This window comes from Acipenser ruthenus, chromosome 4, assembly GCF_902713425.1.
Source record: "Acipenser ruthenus chromosome 4, fAciRut3.2 maternal haplotype, whole genome shotgun sequence".
NCBI lineage: Eukaryota > Metazoa > Chordata > Actinopteri > Acipenseriformes > Acipenseridae > Acipenser > Acipenser ruthenus.
The window spans coordinates 101,295,518-101,318,384 of record NC_081192.1 but is presented as its reverse complement, the minus strand read 5'-3'; the positions used below and the strand labels follow the sequence as shown (position 1 = coordinate 101,318,384).

The window sequence follows — 22,867 nt, the reverse complement described above, 5'->3', positions numbered from 1 at the left end:
TGGCCAGATGGACAATGAGGCTTGAATGTGTTTTTTTTCACTTTAGTTTGAATGTGCCATATGACTGAACTGTTTTAGGGTGAAGTCCAGATGCATTTGTTGGCATTTTAAAGCTTTATGTCTACTTCAGTGTAATTGGATCATCGCAGGGCTGTTTTCAAGATCACTGAAAGGCCTCAAATTAGATTACAGTAGGACATAAATCGATATTGTCATATTCAAATGAGCCGCTGAACTAATTCATGCAGGCATGTACACCACAGGTGGTCTCCTGGCAAGAAGATAGTAATGGATAAACAGCATGACATTCACAGCATTGGGAGGTAATTGGGTTGCCCTGGGGCTGTTTTTGTTCAGGACACTTGGGTGGCTTAGGCTTATTTATGTCTTGTCTGGGCGCTTTATGTTTGTGGATAATGACAGTGGGAAGATGTGTTCCATTATATTATACATGTTTGGGACAAGCTACAGTAATCTTGACAGCTGAGCTGCTTTCCTGATCTTCATCTCCTTGGGGGTAACTAATAAATACAAAGTGTTCGCTGGGTCTTGTAAGAAAAGGGTACAGTATACTTCTTGTTAATGGTAATTGTAACCTAACATTATATTTAATTTTTGCCATGCCATGCCTTTTTTTTTTTTTTTTTGCAGTGTTTCTTAAGGGAGATGCAAGACCATGCATAAGGCATGGTGTTATGGGTGAGCTCTTTGTCTCAAATTTCCAACTTCCTATTTCTCGGATCAAGCGCTGTTTTAAAGAGATGCTTGTTTCTGTGGCCTTGGGGTTGACAAGGACAGTGTCTGTTCCTGACCACCATAGATTGTATTACCTTTTTTTACCACAAGTAGTCATCAGCAGCTTTTTATACTGTAGCTGGTTTTAGAAAATTGTAAGTTTCTAGTACAAAAGCTGTGTATTTCGTTGCCTGTGTTTCAAAACCTTGTGTATCTATTGATTTGTAAACCTTTGTCTTGATTGTCTCAGAAAAGAAATTCCTCATTGTCTTGTAGAGCAGTCATTACACTATGACCTTTAAAAGCCAACAGGACTTAAGAATCTTAACTCACTTTACAGATTTAATATAAGGTCAATATCAATGTTTTCATCAACTGGTGAAGGGATACTTGTGTAGTATGTGTATAAAGTTATTATTTTACATTATTGCTTTTTCCCTTCTTTTTAGGTATAGCTTTAAAGGCTATCCTCTGATTTAAAGAGAAATATACAGCCTGTGACTATTTCTATCTAGCAGCGATACAATGGAAACAGTATCTGCTGTTCAGGTGGCACACATATTAGCCAGTTGAGCACTATGTATTTTTCACATTATGGATATTTGACTTTTAAAGAAGGATGTGTGCAAGTTAAGACAAACGATATGCTGTGCAGTTTCTTAATCTGTAAATGTGAAGCATGCGTTTTTAATGTTGAATGTATGATTGTTTATTCACGTGTAATTTTTTAATGCCGTACACAGATAAATGCTGTGTACAGTGTAACGATATATTACTTCATATTTAAATCATTACAAAGTTTTAGCTGCTTTTATATCCCCACTCTGTTCTTGCAGCCAAATAAAAAATAGAAGGCCTTTCGTTTTCTCCTGACGACACACTAATTACTAAATGTCACAGTCGCAGTGCTTTTCAACAGAGACGGCTTCACAGGCCACGGAGTTGAGAGCTTTGTAGCCTCAGCCGGGCTCCTTTTAAATACATTGTATTGGATTGTGAAAGTGTTGTGAACAGCAGTGAAGTGCATTTAGAGGCCTGCTCTCCCTGCTGTTTGTTTCAAGCAGGGCTACTTTTCCTGAGCAGAGCCCACACCTGATGGGTTCTTAAGAGGCACCCCGGATGAAAATAACAGGGCTTTTGTTTGTCACAGAGACCCAGAATGGTTCCTCATTTCTCTATGGCAGGAAATCACGGATAGAATTGTGTGAATATTTCTGTCGCCTTCAATTTCTGGGAGTCTGCTCCCGTAATAGCTTTGAGGCAATGAAAGCAGGGACCTTTAACATGGTGTCTCTGAGCTCAGGTGAAAGCTGGGGAATTCAATGTAATATTTCAAGGGTGTACTGTAAGTGCTCAGTGCAGCAGTTGTGAAAATAAAAGAAAGACTTGCTGGTTGAGACACAGCCTTTGTACTGTAGCATACATATATTGCTGTTGATTTAAGATCATCTCTTGCCACCCAAAAGAACAGACTTTTGACATTGCCACAAAGCGACCCATAATTATGACATTTTACAGTCAAGGCAGAGAAGCTCATTAAATGTGACTTCTACAGTTCTTTGCTGTTTGATAACATGACTTTTATATCTGCCTGTAGAGGTGTTTTCTATAGTTTGTGATATAAACACTCAGTAATATTGTTAGGCATGTGTTGAGAAAATGAAAGCGTAAATTGGTTAAACAAACACCTTAATTGAAATTTTAAATGTGTCACTCCTGGAACTGAAGTAACTTCTTAAAACAAGTACTAGTACTGTGGTTCTATTTAACTAGTACATCTGCCACAGGTATTTTCTCCTGTGTAATAGGAATATATCACTGTAGAGAGAGTTAGCAGAAATATGTAAGTAATTATTTTAACTCGCTAGCAAGCTTTGACACTAATGTAGTTAGGAGCAGCAGTGCCAGCAGTTTTGGACTAATCTATCTGCCAATCAAGACACAGAATACTTGTCATTAGATAGCATAATAAAACGTGGGGGGTATGTACCCCAGTTGAGTGCTACAGTGAATTGAGATATTCTAAAGCAATTATAAAGGTTATCTTTATTTGAAGTCCTGAGTTTTTTTTTTTTTTTTTTTTGCTCCAGTTCTCACTGCTACATTTACAATAAAGCCTCTTCTACTCCTTGCTTTTGTACAATTGGGTGCATGACCATGACTAGGGAGACCGGAAGATGTAAATGATAAAAACATGACCTCCTTTTTGTTTCGGAATAAGCACCTGGCCTTCCTGTTCTCATACGTTGTGAAGTGCTCGTACGCAGGATGTTGTTGATCTGTGCCGCTAATCCACCTTTCAAATTGTAATAATTGAATAGGCTAATGAACAAACTAATGATGTGACGACTCCTAACCAGCCTAATTGCTTTTTATCCTTCGAATGCTTTTGTGGGTCATTAAATAAGAGGCGACCGTCAATTTCCATTGTCCTCAATCATACTCTGAACTCATAATGCATTATTACATTGTCTTAAACCTTTGAAGGAAAGATATGGGAAATAGCCAGTCGCTTGTATGATTATATATTTTTTTCTGCAGACAAGCAAAGTATTATTTGTTAGTAATTCAAATATACATCATCTGAATTTATAATTGGCAGATAAAGAAATGAAACAATACTAAAAACAATTATAAATAGGTTTTAATAATGAATTGCTTTCTGATTCTGCTTGTAATGCAGTCACTGAGTGCTTATAGGTACAACACTCTTGTACTAGCAGTTAGGCATTATTTGATCATGTTATTTTATATAGACGTTGCTAAACCTAGCTAACTGTTTCATAAGTCGGTTCTATCCAGAAGGAGCCAATCAAAGATTCAGAGCAATATGCACATGTTGCTTAGTGGTCAGCATTGTGGAGCTGCTTTAGCCTGGACCGTGTATTCACTATACACTGACATTGGCAGAAGCTCATTTCTAGGATCAGTTGCCAACATCTGCTTGTGCCACAGTGCCTTGAAAACCGGCAGCTGGTATTTTTTTTACACAGCTGGTAGAACATAAACTTTAGGAACAAAATATGGTTTGTAATCCGACAGTATTTACTACAAAAAGATTTACTCAAAATCAACATTATGAAAACTTAACTATTAGTTCTCTAAGAGTATCAGTCTCTTTTCAGTTTCATGCAGACAGCAGGAATCTGTTGCAGAGTTTTTAGAGGAACTAATTAAATGCAGATTTGCAGTTTTCCAGGTCAACAGAATTGACTATTTTCGTGTTTGTGCAATGCCAGGGGAGATCTTGCATACAGTTGGTCTATTTTTTAATGGCACAGATCAACATCATCTGGTTTGTGGCTGCCCTCCAAACTTACAACATTCCTAATGTGGAATTGTTCTTGTGTCGTAAAACACTATCAAATGCATGGAATTCTATTCCATTAAGTTCACTGTTCAGTATTAATTGATTTGTTTTCGCAATTTGTTGGTGAGCTAGAGGGAGCACATTATATTATGCTTAAAGTAGTGTTATACAAACTGAAGAAATGAAATCATTCGTGAAGGAGTAGCTAATGTGTTTCAAATTACAATACACCCTTAATTCATTTCAGGCATAGTTTAGGTATTATAGCTGATTTCAGACATGTACAGTCGGCGCTGACGACTCTACATATTTTAAACGCCCCTGGTAATTATGATTACTAATAGGAGTGCTTGAATGTTTTGTCGACAATAGTACAACAAATTCTCAGAATTTAAGAACTGGCTATTAGAATTCTACACTACAGTTCTTCATGACTGCAGAACCAAAGCACAATGAATTCCGCACTGTTGGAGTTTTTCACTGCATGTTTTACTTAGAAAACTTTTCCCTTGACTGATTCCATTGGTTTGTGTGTGTGTGTACAGTATGTGGAATCTTTTTGAGCTAATTTGCAGGAAAGTGTACAAATTGTTGCATCTGCCTTTTTCACAGTCTTCAAATCACTGGCACAGCAATTAAAATGTAGTATAATATTCAGCAGCTGAAGCTAAACCGCATGAGAGAAGAATGAATGCATTTTGTCCTGAAGTTACCTTACTTTCAGATTGACATTTTGCTGAGACAACCTTTTACAGCCATAATCCACAGCTGTTGGGTGGTTCATTAGTGTGGAAGTATCAGGATTTAAAAAGACTGCACCGTGAATTTAGTTATTCTTTCTGATTTTGAGATTCTGTTCAGCCAAAGCCAAGTCTGCTCTGCAAGTTTCCATCCTGCTCTCAACATTTCTGTGGAGTTGAATTCTCCTCTCCACTTCTTCAGGAACAGTGGCTTGAAACCTGGTTCCAGGAGACCACCGGGAGACCTAGATTGAGGCAACTTTGCTGTATCAAAACCCAAGTCTCCCCTGGTGTGCCATGTAGTGGCCCGAAACCTAGTTTCTTGAAACCAAGTTCCAAGCCACAAAATGGCTTTGTGTTCTCTCAGCTTTTGAAATGCCATTCTAGAGGCTAATGTGATCTCTTCAGTCTCTTCTTTTTTCTCTTTTTTTTTTGTTTTGTTTTTAATTGCCATGGAAAGCCCTAAACATTCTAACATTGTTCCAAAGGGTTACTAACTATATTGCTGCCAAAAATCCAGTGCTGGCTGTTGACTTTGGCAGAAAAGAGGCTGATTATACTACAGAGAATACTGTACTTCATCTTTTTTTCATCTACATTTTTTTTAACTGGTATTGTTAGTTGAGTATAATACACAACATTACAGACTTTTTCTTTCCCCCGGATCTTTGATATGCCAGAAAGATTAGATTTGTTTTTCTGCAATGTTTTAAATGCGTCTGTTGGCTGTTTTGAAGTTTGCCAGCTGCATTACATTACAATTCCCATAGACAAACAAGAAATAGTAGGTCAGCAGGTGGGCGTCTATTAATTTAACATTGTTATAACTTGTTCAGTACATGCAAATATTGGCTTTTTCTGTATTCAAGATTTTTTTCTATACAGACTTACCCATTTACCTTGGGGAGAATAGGGCAAACGTGGCATATACACAGTTACTTACAGAGGAAAGGAAAGTGTAACTAAAACATTTGGAATCAACAGTTCCCTTCGAGTCTTGAGGGTTAAATAAATAACTTTTTTGTTTACCTCCCATAGAAAAACTAAGAGAAACTGTCCAGTAAACCACTGCTTGGACAGGGAAGAATGTTTCGAATGCCTGACCTGTGTGCTGCTCAATTGTTTTTACAATGTATTTTATTACTCTGACCTTTGTGTAGCAACGGGAATACATCTCATCACCATAGGGACTGGGCTGTGGACTCATACCGCCGATCCCAGTCCACTACCATAAACCTGAGAGCTTGAGAACTGTGAGACTTGCTGACAAGCAACTTTGGAATCTTAATGCATCAATAATGTATATTAAGTAATGGGCAAGCCAAATGGCAGATTTGATGATGGATTAAGCTACTCTCTCTTTCCCTCTCTGAATCAATTCATTAGTTAATCAATATGCTTAGGGCAACACTGAGTTCATCATAGCATTGCACAGTTAAGTACTGTCTGTAGTCTCGAATAATATTTTAATAATTTAAAATGGGGTGGGGGGATTTAAATTCTGCTCACTTCAGTGGTGGGCCCTTGCATTTAGCCTTTTTGGTCATGATAGAGAAGGTAATGCACCAGGGAAAGTTTTGCTCTGGACATTCCCATACATGTTTCAGGTGCTTGTAATAGCGACCATAGAGCAAAACATGTGGTCGGTGCTGCGTTCTGTAGATCATTGTTGAATTACATATGGCTCAGGTGATGTTGTATAAGCATTAATGAAGTCCAGTATGTGGGCTAAGGTTCATACCCTTTACCTTTTGCAATGTAGGCTCACAACTCTTAACCACTCCAGGTGGTGGTGCAGAATAGAGTGGAATAGTATTGTTGTTACCATATCCCTTCAGGCTTTTAAGCTCCAAGATCAATGCAATGATTTAATTTTTTTTTTCTCATCTGAATTTTAAACACTGCTTAACCCAGCAGTTTAAAAGTGTATCCAGTGATTACAATGACAGGCTAACGAGCAAAATGTTTGCTTTTTATGAAGGGAAACAAACACCCTTTATTCCATCGGGGCGGGGGGGTTCGCATAGCTGGGAATCCCAGACAACTGCGTTTAACCGCTGGCGCCAGGGTCTTGGTGCGAGAATTTGGACAAGGTAAAGATAATTAATCGATTTGGCCACACTCTGCCCCTTATTCATTGTGAGATGCTGTCATTCAGAAACAACCACCATAAAGTTTTCTTGTTAAAAATAAAACGAAAAACACCACCTTTTATTGTTAACACCACTGCAGATTAAAGGATGCAGGTCCGTTCTAATGATGTCGCTACGTGTATTAATAAATTTGAACAATTTTAGTATTTTTTTCTTAAAATAAATAAATAAATAAATAAAATAAAAAAATTATGAAATGAGGCAATTTTTTGTGTAATTTTTGGATGCACTGCAAGGTAATAGCCATACTGCCAAACTATAATGTATTCAAGCCCTTCCTGTTTTAAGTTGCCTGTTTCCTTTACATAATTACTAACATGCTTTTGGAATAAAGCTCTCGGAACTGCTAATGGGGACAAACAACAGAAACCCAAATTAGTTTGGTGCATGTAACCAATAAATGTGTTACCTCCCACACTATAGAAACGTCAGGAGTGATTCTGGAGAAAGCTTACTTACATGATCCATTAGGAGGCTCTGAAATACCTGCAGCAGCAGGGAGCTTCCTCTACACCACAGCCAGGCATATTGTGATTTTAAATAATGCAGAGGCGCTCTCAATTAATTCAGAACACTTAAATAATAGAGCAGCCATCACTTTATATGAGTACTTATTCCTTGTGGGTTTTTTGTTTGGTTTTCTTACATGCTGTCTTCCAAGAGATGAAAAGAAAGAGTAGATTCAAAGTAGTGGTAGATGTTCAAGAAAGGATTTCATTCATGTTTCAGTGTACTGAACAGCTGAAAGATTTAAATGGTAAGCCAGCGGTCTCCCTGGCTGTCAGCGAACCAGCCATGGCAGCACTGAGCACAGGCTCATGGCCTCTGTGTTGCTTATCATCACAGCAAGCCTCTTCTGTTGTTGCTTTAATATCGGCGAGGCTGGGGTTTCCTGTTTTGTGACGATTCATACTGCAAAGTCACTTCTTATTTTGTATCATTTTATGGCTTAGTCACTTGGCCACTGGCAGCCCAGCCCTGAAATGGACTTGTCTGAGGTCGCCCCAACTTTTATGTTCTGCTTACAAGTGTAACACTTGGGGTGTTTTAATACTACACAGGCCTAAGCATTGCGATGTCACCTTTAGGAACAAAACTGTTTCTTTTGTAAAACTGATATTCGGTCTATGGGCTCACAGTCTATCTTGGGGTGTCCTTCCAGCCTCAATATATTCCATTTTTTGGATGGATTAGTAGAGCAATTTATGCTGGCTTTCTCATAATGCGCGTGTGTGTATATGTGTGTGCATATATATATGTGGTGGTGGTGGTGGTGGTTTACAGCTTTGCCAGACCCCATCACATTCCTGAATCACTCCGAGTTCAAGTTACTTGCATTTAGAGTGGCACATTATGTCGGTGGCTTAGCTGACATGAGAAACCACCAGTCTTCTATTTGTCCAGTTTAACTGCTAAACAACACCATCTCACTGAACATGTGCAAGCGACAGTAAAAGCTTTCTGGGGGTTTAAGCTATAGTTTTATTTCAATGCAACCAGCATTGTTTTTTATCCTATGGGCCATGCACTCGCAGTAGTGGTATTAAAATAGAGCCGGTGTTGTGTTGTGTGTGTGTGTGTGTGTGTGTGGTGGTGGTGTTTTTTTTTTTAAAAAACAGCTCTGGCTACAATATGTCAAATGTAGGCTCTCTTACATTGCTGAGGTGGAAGTTACCTGGAAGATTTAAAAGAATAGGTGCAGAGATGAAATAATCAGTGCTGAAACAATAGTAGCACTTTTAAGATCTCTTACTCTTCTTTGGGGGGGGGGGGGGGGGGGTGGAATTGCAGTATAGTGTGGGCAACATTAGGTCATTTGGAATGAGAAAAGGGAATTATTTTTGAAGTTATTGCTGGCAAAGAAGTGAGTATTGTTTTCATCCGCAAATGTTTCTAAGTTTCAGTTTTTACTTTCCTGAGAACTATTATTCTCTCATCAGTTTTTAATTATGCATGTCAAAACCAGTAATTTTATGATTAATTCCTGTTTCTGCAAAGTGTTCTGTTGACAGTTCTTGAGAACATACAGCCCTGCCGGTAGGCCTCAACTCTGCCCTGGAGAACCTCCCTCTCAGGAGTGAAGAGGGTTATAAATTCTCCATGGCCTTTCAGTCCTTAACCTGCCAATTAGCACCAGTTATGAGGGTGTGTGTGTGTGTGTGTGTGTGTGTGTGTGTGTGTGTGTGTGTGTGTGTGTGTGTGTGTGTGTGTGTGTGTGTGTGTGATGTGGACAGCTGCGCTGGTTTGGGTGACCAGAACTGATTTCCCCTTTCCCCGCCCCCCAAGCTTGTAGGCCTACTTGGAATTTGCTGATCCAGCCTCATTTTGATTTGCAGGGGATGCTTGTTATCAAAAGCCCTGTTTTACAATTATTTTTTTTATACCATTGTAAATGATTCACAACATCTCCATTAGTGGTAATAGGTGACTCTGCACACAATGGGTTACATGTTGTAGTGTGTAAGTACTTCACTCAAAGGGTGCGGATGGAGAACGGATCAGCTACAAATGAAATAGGGAGACATTAATATGGGCTTTAGTATTTTTTCAGACTATTTCTAATGAATTTGAGAAAAACTTACACAGTTGTTTTTGTTATCTGTTCTAATAAAATCAATTGTTCCCTGGTTTGATGGTTTAAGGGAACCTCGCTTTCTTTAGCTCTTACTTGCCATGTGCTCTTTGAGGGTTTCCATATCCAACAAAAAATGGAATGTCAGTGGTTGCCATTTAACTCATTTTTGTTCTTCCGTGGGTATTGGAGGTATTTATTTTTTATTTCCATTTTTTCTGACGTTTTTTTTTTTTTTAAATGTACTGAACTACTGTAAATTCCTGCTGTAAAATTCTGATCTTTAGTCCACCTGTTCAGTATGTGGATTGTAGGTTAGACAACATCGGCAATTTCAAAGTGGCTTGAAAAGCAGGGAGAATTGATTGATTTAAAAAAAGATATATATAATCAAAATGATACAGCCTGACTTTTTGAAGTTATCAGATTCTTAGAGAATCAATCTTGATAATGTTGCAATTTGAAAATATATGAAAAACAAAATATTTGCTAATAAATCACATCTGAGCTGTACTTTGGGGCTCTACAGTATCAGCATGTGAAACATTGCATTCATCTCTGGTCCTACCCTCCAAAAATGCATTACAAATATAGACGGCATGTGATATGTCTTTGTAAACTCAGGATATCCAGGATATTTGAAACTGCAGATATTTGAATGATAGTCAATTGTTACTGCTTTGCTGTAAAATTCACAAGAAGTCGGTCACAGTTTCACTTAATGCAAGCATTCTAAATGAGATATTGGGTTAATGCTCTCAAATCGTATTGCTCCCAATTATTCTTTGGTAGACCTGCAGTTTACAAGGTGCTGTACTGCCAATTTCAATTTTCTGATCTTAAAGGATAGCAGCCGGCAAGTAATTTTAATCTGTCTGCGTGATACTCAGGAACTGTAACATTTAAATAAATCTGAGAATTAGTAAAGATTATTAGAATAATGTTACAGGTCTAATGCATTTTAAATAAATCTGAGAATTAGTAAAGATTAGAATAATGTTACAGGTCTAATGCATTTTAAATAAATCTGAGAATTAGTAAAGATTAGAATAATGTTACAGGTCTAATGCATTTTAAATAAATCTGAGAATTAGTAAAGATTAGAATAATGTTACAGGTCTAATGCATTTTAAATAAATCTGAGAATTAGTAAAGATTAGAATAATGTTACAGGTCTAATGCATTTTAAATAAATCAGAGAATTAGTAAAGATTAGAATAATGTTACAGGTCTAATGCATTTTAAATAAATCTGAGAATTAGTAAAGATTAGAATAATGTTACAGGTCTAATGCATTTTAAATAAATCTGAGAATTAGTAAAGATTAGAATAATGTTACAGGTCTAATGCATTTTAAGTCTTTTTTTTTGTAATTTCTACTGTTTTTTTCTTGTGTAAAAATCATTTATATAATACAGTACACCACCAGAATTTCCACTTCTCATTATTTATTTATTTATTTTTAAATTAAAGTTAATTATTGCTGCAGTATTGCAAATACACATCACATATATTGAGAAGAAATGCACTATTTTTCAGAAGGGCACTAGAGGGCACAACTTGCATGAATATCAGAACAATGATCTAATAGGTCCCACAACTGAAAGCACACAGTACAAGCTAAACAAAATGAGGTGCCCTGGTGTGTATGCACTGCAAAGCCGGTTAGACCCAGAATATAGAACAGAACCAGGCCCTGTTTAAGTGAATGGAGTTCATCAGAAACCACTGTGGAGCTACTGCATTAAGTGGATGAGTCTGAGTGAGTCACATTGGTTGGCTGTTTATTTTAATAGAAATAAGACATTTCAGCTGGATGACATGTGCCTGCTGCTTAATGCCAACCTGTATCCAGCAAAGAAAGCAGTCTGAAGTTGGACATGTACGTGTTATCAAGTGAACAATGATGTACAGTCTAGGCTCATTTTAAATGAGACCTGAAGTAGCAATGGTATACCAGTACAAGTCGTTGTTCCTAGGTTCAAACACATTTACTTCAATGGTTATGGCCTGTGACCTACAGCATAGGAAGTGATTAGGAAACCGGATTCTATAGTGTTGTATTAAAAAAAATCTAAATAGCCTAAAAATAGCCTAAAAATAAATAAAAAAATAATAGCAAAAAAAACGAACCATAGTTCAACAGAAGGGTGTTCAGTAATGTTGCTAATTAAATGTAAATTTAATGCCATGTAGGACTTAGCGTAACCTGCTGTTGAGTATTTTAAATGAGGCTGGTTTTGTTCTCTAACCCCCTAAAGGACTGCGTTTATCTGATTTACAATATGAACTCGTATTTTTTTTCATAACAGGTCAGTTACATTATTTGTCCACAAAGAAGCTCTTTCAGATGCAGACCGATATTGTTTGGCATTCTGGATTGGTCTGCTTGTATACCAGATGAGCTTGAACATTCCTATTCTTTCATTTGAAATAAATGGAGGTTTAAAAACAGTCTTCTACAGGTGGAGAAAACAAGAGCCAACCTCCTTTTTAAGTTTTTTCTAACTTGTTCTGGAAAGATTTAAGAAGCTCATCCTTGTGGTCTGTCAATAGCTAACAAGCTTGTTGTTCAGTAACTTACAATACATAAATGTGTTATTCAGCTATAAGTGGTTCATTCCCTGTTATTGACATGCATCCAGTACTTAAGAGCTGCTTGTTGTCTCGTCAAGTATCCACTGCAGTGAGGCAGATGAATTGCATCCTATATGCACTCTTTGGCTCTTGTTTTTAGAGAAATCATTCTATATGAATCCTGTTTAAATAAATAAAAAACAAAATGTGAGCCATTGATTGCAGTGGCTTGAACAATGAGGACCTATCTTGTTCTTTTTAAAACTATTCCCTATTTGATTTGTGAGACCTTGTTACCCATCCTCAGCAATGCTCTTCAGTTCCATTATGAGCATGACTTTCAATCAATCAATCTTTATTTTATATAGCACCTTTCGTAGTGGACCACCATTGCAACGAGCTTTACAAGATAGTGAGAAACAATGCATAATACATTTAAATTATGCTTTAGACTTAAATTAGACTTTAATTTAAATCACAATGCCATAAGCGTTCAATTTACTTCCCTTTCTTAACAACCCCAGTTAGGAGCTTGGTGATGAGAAAGGTCACATGTGTTCTTTTCTGGATATCAAAGGACTGACTTGATGAATAAAGGTATTTTTGTCTGCTGTGTGAGCAGTAATTGAAAGAGTTAAAATGAAGTGCTCTTCTGGAAATACCCCTGCAGAGTAGTGCTGTTATTCATATTATTGTTTTATACCTGTCTGCCAGAATGTCTGTCATGTTTTTACCCTTTTTTTTGTCTTTGTTTTTTGTAATGTTTTCATGTCTTTTCATGCACAAGTGCCTAAAGCAACTTCATAACCCTAATACACGTAATTGCATGGGCCCCGAACACAACCATTAGTAGACATTTTGCAGCAGTGAGTGTAGTACTGTAAATTAGGGTCATTATCTTCATTTTACTGTATGTTGTTAATTGTTCCTGTTTTAAAGAAAGACACAATACTGTGAAAACCACACTCAGACTAATTGGGCAAGCACTCATTTTTTTGTAACCTTAGTACACAAAGGAATGCCTGTGTATATTTCATGCCTTCATCCATAGCCATAAAACACTCAATGTACCGATACTAAAAGAAATGTATAACATTCAATGACAAATGGCTCAACTATAAGTCTTTCTCAGTGTCTTCAGTTGAGACTTGTAGTTGACATCATTTGTCACTGATGTTTCTTTAGCATTACTACATGTTTCATGTCTAACAAACTTGGACATCAGTGGTTTAACACCAGGAATACCATACAGACTTGCTGGCTGATACAAGACAACCCATTAAGGGCTCTTTCTTGGGGCCTGAGCTCATCGTTGAAATGTGTCTATCATTAAATCATTTAGTAAAACACACACTGGGGTTGGCTGCAGTCTGCAATGCCATCTTGCTGACAATGAACATTATGTTCTGCAGAATCTTGCTTTCTTTATTTTGTTTCACAAGATTTTGGATATTTCTCACTGAGACTGTAGAAAACTCACTTTTAGTGTTGTCCCGATGGGATACATAGGCAGAATTGCAGTAAGAAGTGCACACTGTACCTGTCACAACCCACGCTGTGTTTTGATAAGAGAATCAAACCTGGATATAAAAAGTGATTTACGTTACAATAACTTGTTCGTCAGTTATCTTCTGGAAAAATAGTCTTAACCTTTCCAGCCCTGGATTATTTGTCAAGCTTCAGAATGAACACTGCTGCTATACCCTTGAGCAAGGTACTTTACCTAGATTGCTCCAGTAAAAACACAACTGTATAAGTGGGGAATTGTATGTAAAAATAAGGTGATATCTTGTAACAATTGTAAGTCGCCCTGGATAAGGGTGTCTGCTAAGAAATAATAAATAATAGGAGTCCTGTGAGGTTCCAATGTGATTTCCAACTGCATATGTTAACATACGGCGCTAAGATAAGGTGGGTACTGAAAGGGTTAAACGGAAATAAAAAGTTAAAACTATAAGAAACTAAGTCAAGTAGACCACTGTTTCACTTAAACTGAGAAGGCTGTCAAAAATATTGAAATTTGCCATTCAAAGACGCCAATGCTAAATTGTGTAATGCTGGCTCATACTGTACTTCGATTCTGAGGCCATATCTTTACTGGGTAGGTCTTGCACAAGACAAACATGAATATCATTCTGGCCTGCTGCTGTCAAATAATGAAGGAGGTTTCTGAGGAGGGAGGCCACTCCCAGGGCAGAGGAGGAGTGCTCTGACTCTGTAACAGCAATATGTCTACATAGAGGTTTAATAATTAAAACTTTATGAAAACACAAGATGAGGGGTGCAGTGTCAGCATGTTAAACAAGCAGCTAAAAATAAGCTAAGAAATGCAAGGTAAACTGTTCAGGCTTCTTGCAGCAGATACCTCTGCAGTGAGCAAAGAAGTCTGGAGAGAAAGTTGCTGTATTAAATGCAAGTTTAGGGTGTTAAACTTTTCAAAACCTGTAGAATAATTTGTTATTTTCTTTATGTATGTATTTGAACTCCGACATGCTTTTAAAGAATAAAAAATGATTGCCATTTTGAACCCAGCTCCTTGTTTTATACTAAAATGTAACTAGTTCCTTGCTTTTTATGACCCCCAGAAAAGTGGTCTTAGTAATTACAGTACTTTACTGTATGGCAGGTTCAAATACTGCCTTGGGCAAAACATTGGTTACATTCATCCACAAATTCTCCTGGACGGTGAATTTGAGGAGCATGTTTTAAAGGTACAATTCTTGAAAATAATCCTGTGGAAATACAACAAAGGTGACAAAGGATGTTTGTAAAATGGTGGTCTTGCTCCTACCTGATATAAAATAACAGATAAGCAAAACAGTGGTCACTTAAACCATGGTCTCTTTTGAACAGCCAACCATGTGGGATTTTGTGTGACGCAGATGTAACATGGCGGAGGCTGGGTGCGAACTGGCGACCGCCACTCACTGCAAGCAAGCCTCTTGCATAAGAGCTGGGCTCGTTTGTGCATTTGTGATTTTAGAGCTTTAACCTCATCTCACTGACAAGGGGACAGGACAGAATCCGTGAAGACAGTGCATCACACAACACTGCCCGTTACATCAGCACAATGATGAGAGTTTAACCTCACCTCATCGACAGGGTACAGGACAGTATCCTTGATGGCAGTGCATCACACAACACTGCCCGTTACACTACCCCCCCCCCCCCCCCCCCCCCCCTTAACCTTGGCAATCAGCTGCAGCTAATCTATCATTAAAATGTACAGCTTTTTTCATGTTGGTATTGTGGCTGTTTGTTTATCTTTACTGTATTTTTTTTCATTTAATATGGTGATGGGAGGCCCAGCTCTACATATTTTTTGTCATGTTGGTATCACTAATTAGCCTTTGGTTATAAAGGCACTGCTCCAGATCGTGCTTTACATTGTATTGATGATCTGAGCGCGTGTCAAGGACATCTGCTATCATTTTTCTTTTTCCCCACTGAGGTTTTGGATTAATAAGATGAGCACCACGGAGACAGATATTGTTTTGAAGTTTTTGTTTCTTCTTTTTTCTCAGTCCCGTTCCTGGATAAATTATATTTATTTATTTCTTAGCAGACGCCCTTATCCAGGGCGACTTACAATTGTTACAAGATATCACATTATACATTATTTCACATTATACAGATATCACATTATTTTACATACAATTACCCATTTATACAGTTGGGTTTTTACTGGAGCAATCTAGGTAAAGTACCTTGCTCAAGGGTACAACAGCAGTGTCCGCCACTGGGGATTGAACCCAGAGCCCTAACCACTACTCCACACTGCTGCCCATCTAAAGGTTTAAATTACTTTCCACTTGCTCCGTGTATATGAAATGAAGACTTGAAGGGCATATCCTTTAAAAAGTGGCAAAGTGTTTTCCGCTATGCATTTTTCTAATGCAAGCACATTAAGGAAGGAATACTAATGCAGATGATGAATGCGGGTGCAGTCCTGTTGAGATTCACAGCTGCTTTAGTGTAGGGCTAGCAAAATGAGCCTGTGAGTAAAGAGAGAGAGACCACCAACTTGTATGAGAAGACAAGGTGAAGAAAAATATCCCAGTCCTTCTTCCAAGCCACTTCGATTTCTTTGTTTTTAAAGATAGATACATAAACATGCCAATGTAGGGTTAAACCTCAGGCCAATAAAATAATATACATTTGTAAGGTTTATTTAAGATCATCCTCTTCGAGGTTCTGTATATTGGGCAAAAGGGACATGCAGTGAAGTATATTGGCTAAATAAAAAATAAAATGAATGCATGTAAAATATACTGTAGCAATGCATACTAGTAGAAATGGAATCTGATAATATTATATTACGACACAAGGGTTGAAGCGTTGCCAATTCTTAATTAGCACAGTCCCTGTAAAATTCAAGAGAAGGTTCTTAATAAGCAGTGCAAAGAACTACTTTTTAATGATTAACTAACTCCATATGCCATATATCTCACAAATGAGTGTTTTTCACATATACTTGCCATTAGGTGTGTTTTTAAAACCTCCAACCTCCAGCTCAAAGAAACCAAAGAAAACAAAACCAAGAAAAACATGAACACGCCAACATTGCTGCTTAGAATCTAAATCGATTCTATGCAATGATATTACCGGGACTCATCCATTTAGACGGAATCTGTTTTTGTATTTCTGCCAGCTGACGGTCACAATATTTACTTGAGATGGGGCTGTCTGTTTATACCCAGATCACTTGTTGTTGATTCCTGTTAATGAATCTTTGCTAAGGCACATTGGCTTGTTCGAGGAAAATAAAAATACAATACCCGGAAGGTCAGAACTGTATTATTATTATTATTATTATTATTATTATTATTATTATTATTATTTTAAATATAGCTGTTCCAACAACCCTTTCTACAATTTAGATCTGTTGTGCTCATCTAGGCCGACTCATATTCTATAATTCTTATTCAAAAGCGCATTTGAGTCAACTGAAATATTTACTCAGACCTGTAATATAGATGGTTGAGACATGCACTGTATCTATAGTAACCGCACATTGCCCCATTGTTTGAATATTTCATAACCTTGACTAAGAAAATGCCACTAAACATTATAATAATCTGTTTCAAATACCTGGAAAGGAGGATGGGATCTTGACTGCTGGTGCTGAAGATAATATAACTCATAAAATAACAGAAAACCATGCGGCACTTCTTACAGTGAAAAGCTATAGATGTCAAAGTACAAATATGATTTTTTTTTTTTATATATATTTTTTTTATTATTTACTGCAATACTGCAGTTTTGGCAAGTCCATCATAATTGACTTGGTTATTGGCAAAAACTTGTCCTAATGAACCATGTAACCAAATACAGACTGGGGGATACACTGTAATGCCTTTTGTCTGCGTCATTAAAGTTGTTTTATTCAATCAGGATTGCACATTTGATATAAAGACGTCCCTGCATGGTCTTTGCACTTTTAGACATTGTAAGTGATGCCTCATTAAATATGCATTTAATCTTCGTACCAGCTTAAAAAGACGTATGGCTTTGTGATTAGGGTTTATGTACAATACTCCAGAAAAAGCAAGGCACATTCAGACAGCATTTCAAGTTGTAGTTCCCAAATAATGTATTGAAATAAACATCCTTCAAAGGGAATTTTAATGCAAATTAGGATAGGTTGCGTGTTGAAAAAATATACAACAGTACAGTGCTACAGTCAATGGGAGGTACAGGATTTCCCTATTGTACACCATCCACAGCTGCTCAGTAGTTCAACACAGTGTGAGATCTCTGGAAATGAGTGCGTTGACAGGTGTCTGCACAAACGATTTTAAAGTACACATCTCTGAATACCCCTTGATTTGTTACTTGGCAGTAGTGCGTAAAATAGTGTACATTTTGGCATGCTTGCCCACGGTTTGGCACACAAGTGACTTGATTATGTATGTATTAATTATGGATGTACTGTACATTCAAGCCCCCTGAGAAACCGAAGGTTAGTGTTGGTGATAGTTATAGACAACATTAAAACAGATCTGCTAATCAAGGAAATAATCAGCTTCATATCTAGTTTGTCACAACAGAATTTCAAACATCAGCTTGACAACACCTTTTGAAGTTTTTGCGGCCTGGCTTATGAAGGAGCCTTTCAGTTACAAGTAATCGTAGAGGCATGTTTTTTTGATTGTTATTTTTGAGTGCTCGGTGTAGTTTGGTAGAGCATTTATCAGATCTGAGTTGATGACTTTGTGAGACTGCTGTAGCAGGCAGCGAAACACAAGCTTCAGCAAACAGGGGTGTAGAAAGGCTTTCTACACAGGATATTTATTTTATATACATCTCCTAACTTGTTCGTTTTTGTGGAGACATACGCAATGAGACCTGTTTTTTTCTGTTTATATATTTTCATTAAAAAAGGATGAATTGAGAGGCAATGGATTCATTTCTCATGGTAGTCCTGATCTGAAAAGACATTAAAAGAGTATGTGTTCTCTCTCAAGCTGTTGGTGATTAATCTTCTTGTTCTGAAGCTCTGTGCCACTTTCCCGACTTGATCAGCTATAATCTGCTGTGCACTTTCTCACTGGTAGATAATGTAGCATCGGGGAGGCTCGTTGAAAGTTAATGGGAAATGCGACCGCTGTCAAGCTGTTCGCTGTCTGCCAAGTATGGATGAGATCAAAGGCAGCACTTGAAAGGCGAGATGTTCATTTTATTTTGAGGAAGTACAGGCACAAGATATAGTAGGTGAAGTGCAGGGGGAATCTGGGAGGAAGAGCCATGGCTTATGTTAGGGCAGTACACTTTACACCTTTGCCAGGATGTTGTGAGAGATGAGGGCCATGTAATCTCTTCGGACTAAGACATAGTTTCACAGGCTTTGGGCTGCAGCATGTATGTCAAGCTTTGCAGACACAAAACTGAAGACCACAATACAATAAGTTGAGTTGCTTAATATTGGAAACCTTTAGATGCTGATTGCAACATAACCCATTGTTATCCTATTGCCAGTTGTATATGTTATATTATATTCACAAACTGCCCTTTTTGGCTATTCATCTGGCTTTCAAGCAAGGGAATCAGTCTTTGTTGTAGGGAGTGTGTACTGTACTTCTTAGAGTGGAGGGAGACATTCTTGTCTCTTTCAATATGTTTATCTCAGGCTTTAATCAAATGATCTTAATTAAGGTAAATTCAAACATTTAATTAACTTGTAGGAACCAAAACGCATTTGTGAGCTGCAGCATCAAATTGAAATGGGGGTACACTCATGACAGGTTAACACTGCATGAAAAATGTATCTCTGTACCACTTGGTAAAGCATGTGAAATATGGTTTATGAGGTGCAGTGAAGTTCAAAGCAACATGCCAGTGGCCATGCTGAGACTCTACTAGATCTCTGTGCTTTTAACAACACTGAAGCAAAGCTTTTGGGTGAAAGCCAGATTTAACCCACACTTACACAATTTGAAACAGCACATAACTGACAACATAATGAAGCCATAACTCTTTATGCACATTTTTCAAAGTGTTTTTTTGAGGTATTGCATGTCTTGCATGGCAAGTACAGGCATTTTGTTTTATGCACTGTGCCAGGGTGACCCGAGTTTGTAAAAAGCGATGTGCCTTTCTCATTTGCTTTTATTAAACACATGCAGCCTTTGTCCTCTATTTTACTTGATAGTGTCAGTTAAAGCCGGCAGATTCCGATTTGCCAACAGCTATATACACTAACTAAATATTACACCCTTGAAAAAATAAGATAAATGCGGGGGGTGGGGGGGATGAGCAATACTGATAGAAATTTAAATTCAGTGACAAACCTTTCGACTAGTATTTCTCAATGTGTTCTACTGAAGACATTGAGTAAGACTTGTAGTCAAAATGCTTGTCATTTAATTGAAGTTTTGTTTAGTATCTCTAAAAATGCTGTATGTTAAGTTTGAAGGTTTAGAGCAGCGGTGTCAAACTCCAGTCCTCGAGGGCTGTGCCTTCTAGTTTTCATTCCAACTTAAGCTCTCAATTAACATAATTTGATCTAATTATTTGTTCAATTGGACATATTTAATATTTTCATGTTCTTTTACACTTGACGATTTAAAAAATGCACTTTATTCAAAGTACACTACCTATGAAACATTTTGATGCCTGGAGAGAAGTGTTAAATGTGTCCAATTAATCAAGTAATTTGACGAGTGAAGTGATTTGAGAGCTCAGGTGGAATGAAAGCCAGAAGACACTGCGGCCCTCCAGGAGCTGAGTTTGACCCCCTGGTTCAGAGAATCCAGAAAAGGCATGGTAGTAGTAAACGTGGTACACTTTGTATTCATGTTGAGTTGTGAGCCTTACAAAGTGTTAATAGAAGTAGCAAGGCTTGATATTGAAGAGGTTTTAGTTACTACTTGTTTTAAACCCAGGAATTGTTGCCTTTAGGCTTGAGGTTGTGAGGTTGTTTATATATCAATTATCACAGAGGCAAAATCAGAATTTCAGATAGTCACAGAGAAGACCCCGCATTCATCTACTGGTAAGAATGGTAAACATCTAATCATGATGTCTCCATTAGAGACAAGTGAGCAAGTTACACAAAGTTACACAGAGGTTCTTGAGAGGGTGCCGACATCTCCTGTCAAAGTGAAATGTTGATGATGATGGCTGGTGTTGGCATCTATCAGGAAGTGACAGTGAGATTCTCTTCAGCATGTTTGTTTATCAAGACAGCAGGGATGACTATCTGATAGTGGCTGGAATGCACAGCCTGAGGTCCAGCTTGAGCCTTTGCTATTACAATGTTAATCACTCAGTTCTCATTGCAACTTTCACTTGTTTCTCCTTCAGCTTCAATTGCAGTGCTCCAAGTATACCTGGGAGATTACCTGGGAGCTACTAGTGTATTTACTACAACATATTAGTTAATATAATGAAGAGTTTGAGAGTACAATAAAATAACACACACTTAGTATTTAGCAAGCCTCTCAAATATATATCATTGTGTATGCATAATTATAAATGTTTCCCTATTGGGACTTATGAACGCCTGTAAATAACCTGTACAAACCCTTTCTATATGTTGTCGTTAAGACTAGAAGTAACATCACCTCTTGGCTATATTACATTGTAAGACTTAATGTTGAAACGGTGGGAGCAACAATAAAAATAATTAAAGGAAGAAAAAAAATCCTAGTAACTGCAAGTTACCTACAGCATATATAACAGTCAATTTAAAACCTTGTTGAAGACAGCATCCCTTCTTGGCAGGGCCACTATTGCAGTGTTTGGCAGCAGCTTCTGTTTTGGATTTTGGAATTATTTCTGGGATTAGAGCTTCTTAGTGTTTTCCTATCAGCAGAGAAAAACATGTTTACAAAGCACCTTTATGTAAATGGTCTGCCAGTAGACTCTCAATAACTTCCCCTAAAGCTGGCTTCTAAGATATTTGCTTTGAGATTACAGTTAGTTTTTTTTTTTCTGTAATGGATTTGGAATTGAATGTCCTTCTGTTTTTCGTTGCCTCTTCAGCTTGTGGCCGTGTACGATGAACAGGATCCTCATCACGGAGGAGATGGCACCAGTGCCAGCTCCACGGGTACTCAGAGCCCCGAGATGTTTGGCAGCGAGCTCAACTCCAGCAACATCTCTGCCTTCCAGCCCTACCAGGTGACAAGCGAAATCGAGGTCACTCCATCAGCCCTCAGAACAAGTAAGTGACGGCTTCAAGTAGGCTCTGACTCCATCTCGGGGAGCGCGCAATGTAGCAGCGTAATGAGAACCCATGGTGGAAACACCCTGTATTATTTGGAGGGAGTCCAACGAAAATGTATTGTTTTTAAGAGGACAGTGGATAAGCTCAAAACTGTGGTTCACTTCTAGGCTTGTTTTAACTTATCAGGACTTTTATTTTAACTTCTTAGACTTGACTCTGTATTTAATTTTTAGCTACCTGTTGTTAGCCCTGTCAAATCACACTACAGTAAGTCCACTTTGTGTGTTACAAATGATAGGAAACCACCTGGGAACTTGTGTTCTTTGCTACCTTTAGGAAACTATGTAGGTCCTATGGTTCCTGTTCAGTGAGATTTCTCTTTGTAAATGCATGTTTTTACAATTTAGTCACACGTGTGACATTTCTGAAAACCCCTTCCCTCCTGATTTTTCTTGAAATCCTCAACTGTAACCTACAAATACAATAGCTTCTCCTTGTCATTCAGTGGCTGGTATTAACCACAATGACAGCGAAAGCCAGTATTTTGTACTGAAGGAGTTATGACAGTCATAAAAGAGAAATGGGAACGCTATTATTTTAAAGTAATAGGAGTTATAAAACCAGACATGTGTTTGTTTTTTTTGTTTGTATTGTAATATATTAACCAACTGGCGCTTTTACAAAAAAATGTACATAAAGGTAAATGTGAAGGACTTGGATTTTTTTTCTCTTGTTTTTGTTTACAAAAGATAACATTAACCATTCCCAAGATGAATACCATACACATTCTCCTGACACCTGAGAATACTCGCCAGGTGAAATGGATCATCTGTACTGTATCTGAGTAAGAAGTTCAGCAGCTATGTCAAGAGATGAGTGGATTTTGTACAGTGATCAGTGGCCTTTTTGAAAAGCAAAACAATCAAATTAAATCTGCCAAATTGAACTTTTTTAAAAAGGTAATCTTAAATAGCAAAGAAGGAAACAAATTGTCTATTTTGAATTTGTTTATATCTGCATTTTCCTAATATTATATTTCTTACCGGTTTAAGATCCTGTCATCTGTGTTCTGTAAGATTCGCTTCTATTGTTTCTTCTTAGATCATTGTT

General features: G+C 37.6%; 1 protein-coding gene across 6 annotated transcripts in view; it reads left to right on the top strand.

Annotated features, from left to right (window-relative positions):
• LOC117399699 (partitioning defective 3 homolog) overlaps positions 1-22,867 on the top strand; it is a 365,908-nt gene that overhangs the window by 113,967 nt on the left and 229,074 nt on the right. For all 6 annotated transcript variants that reach the window (XM_059023275.1, XM_059023276.1, XM_059023274.1 and 3 more), the window contains exon 3: positions 21,574-21,754. In XM_059023275.1, coding sequence (XP_058879258.1) covers positions 21,574-21,754 — 181 coding nt within the window. The remainder of the gene's footprint in view (positions 1-21,573; positions 21,755-22,867) is intronic.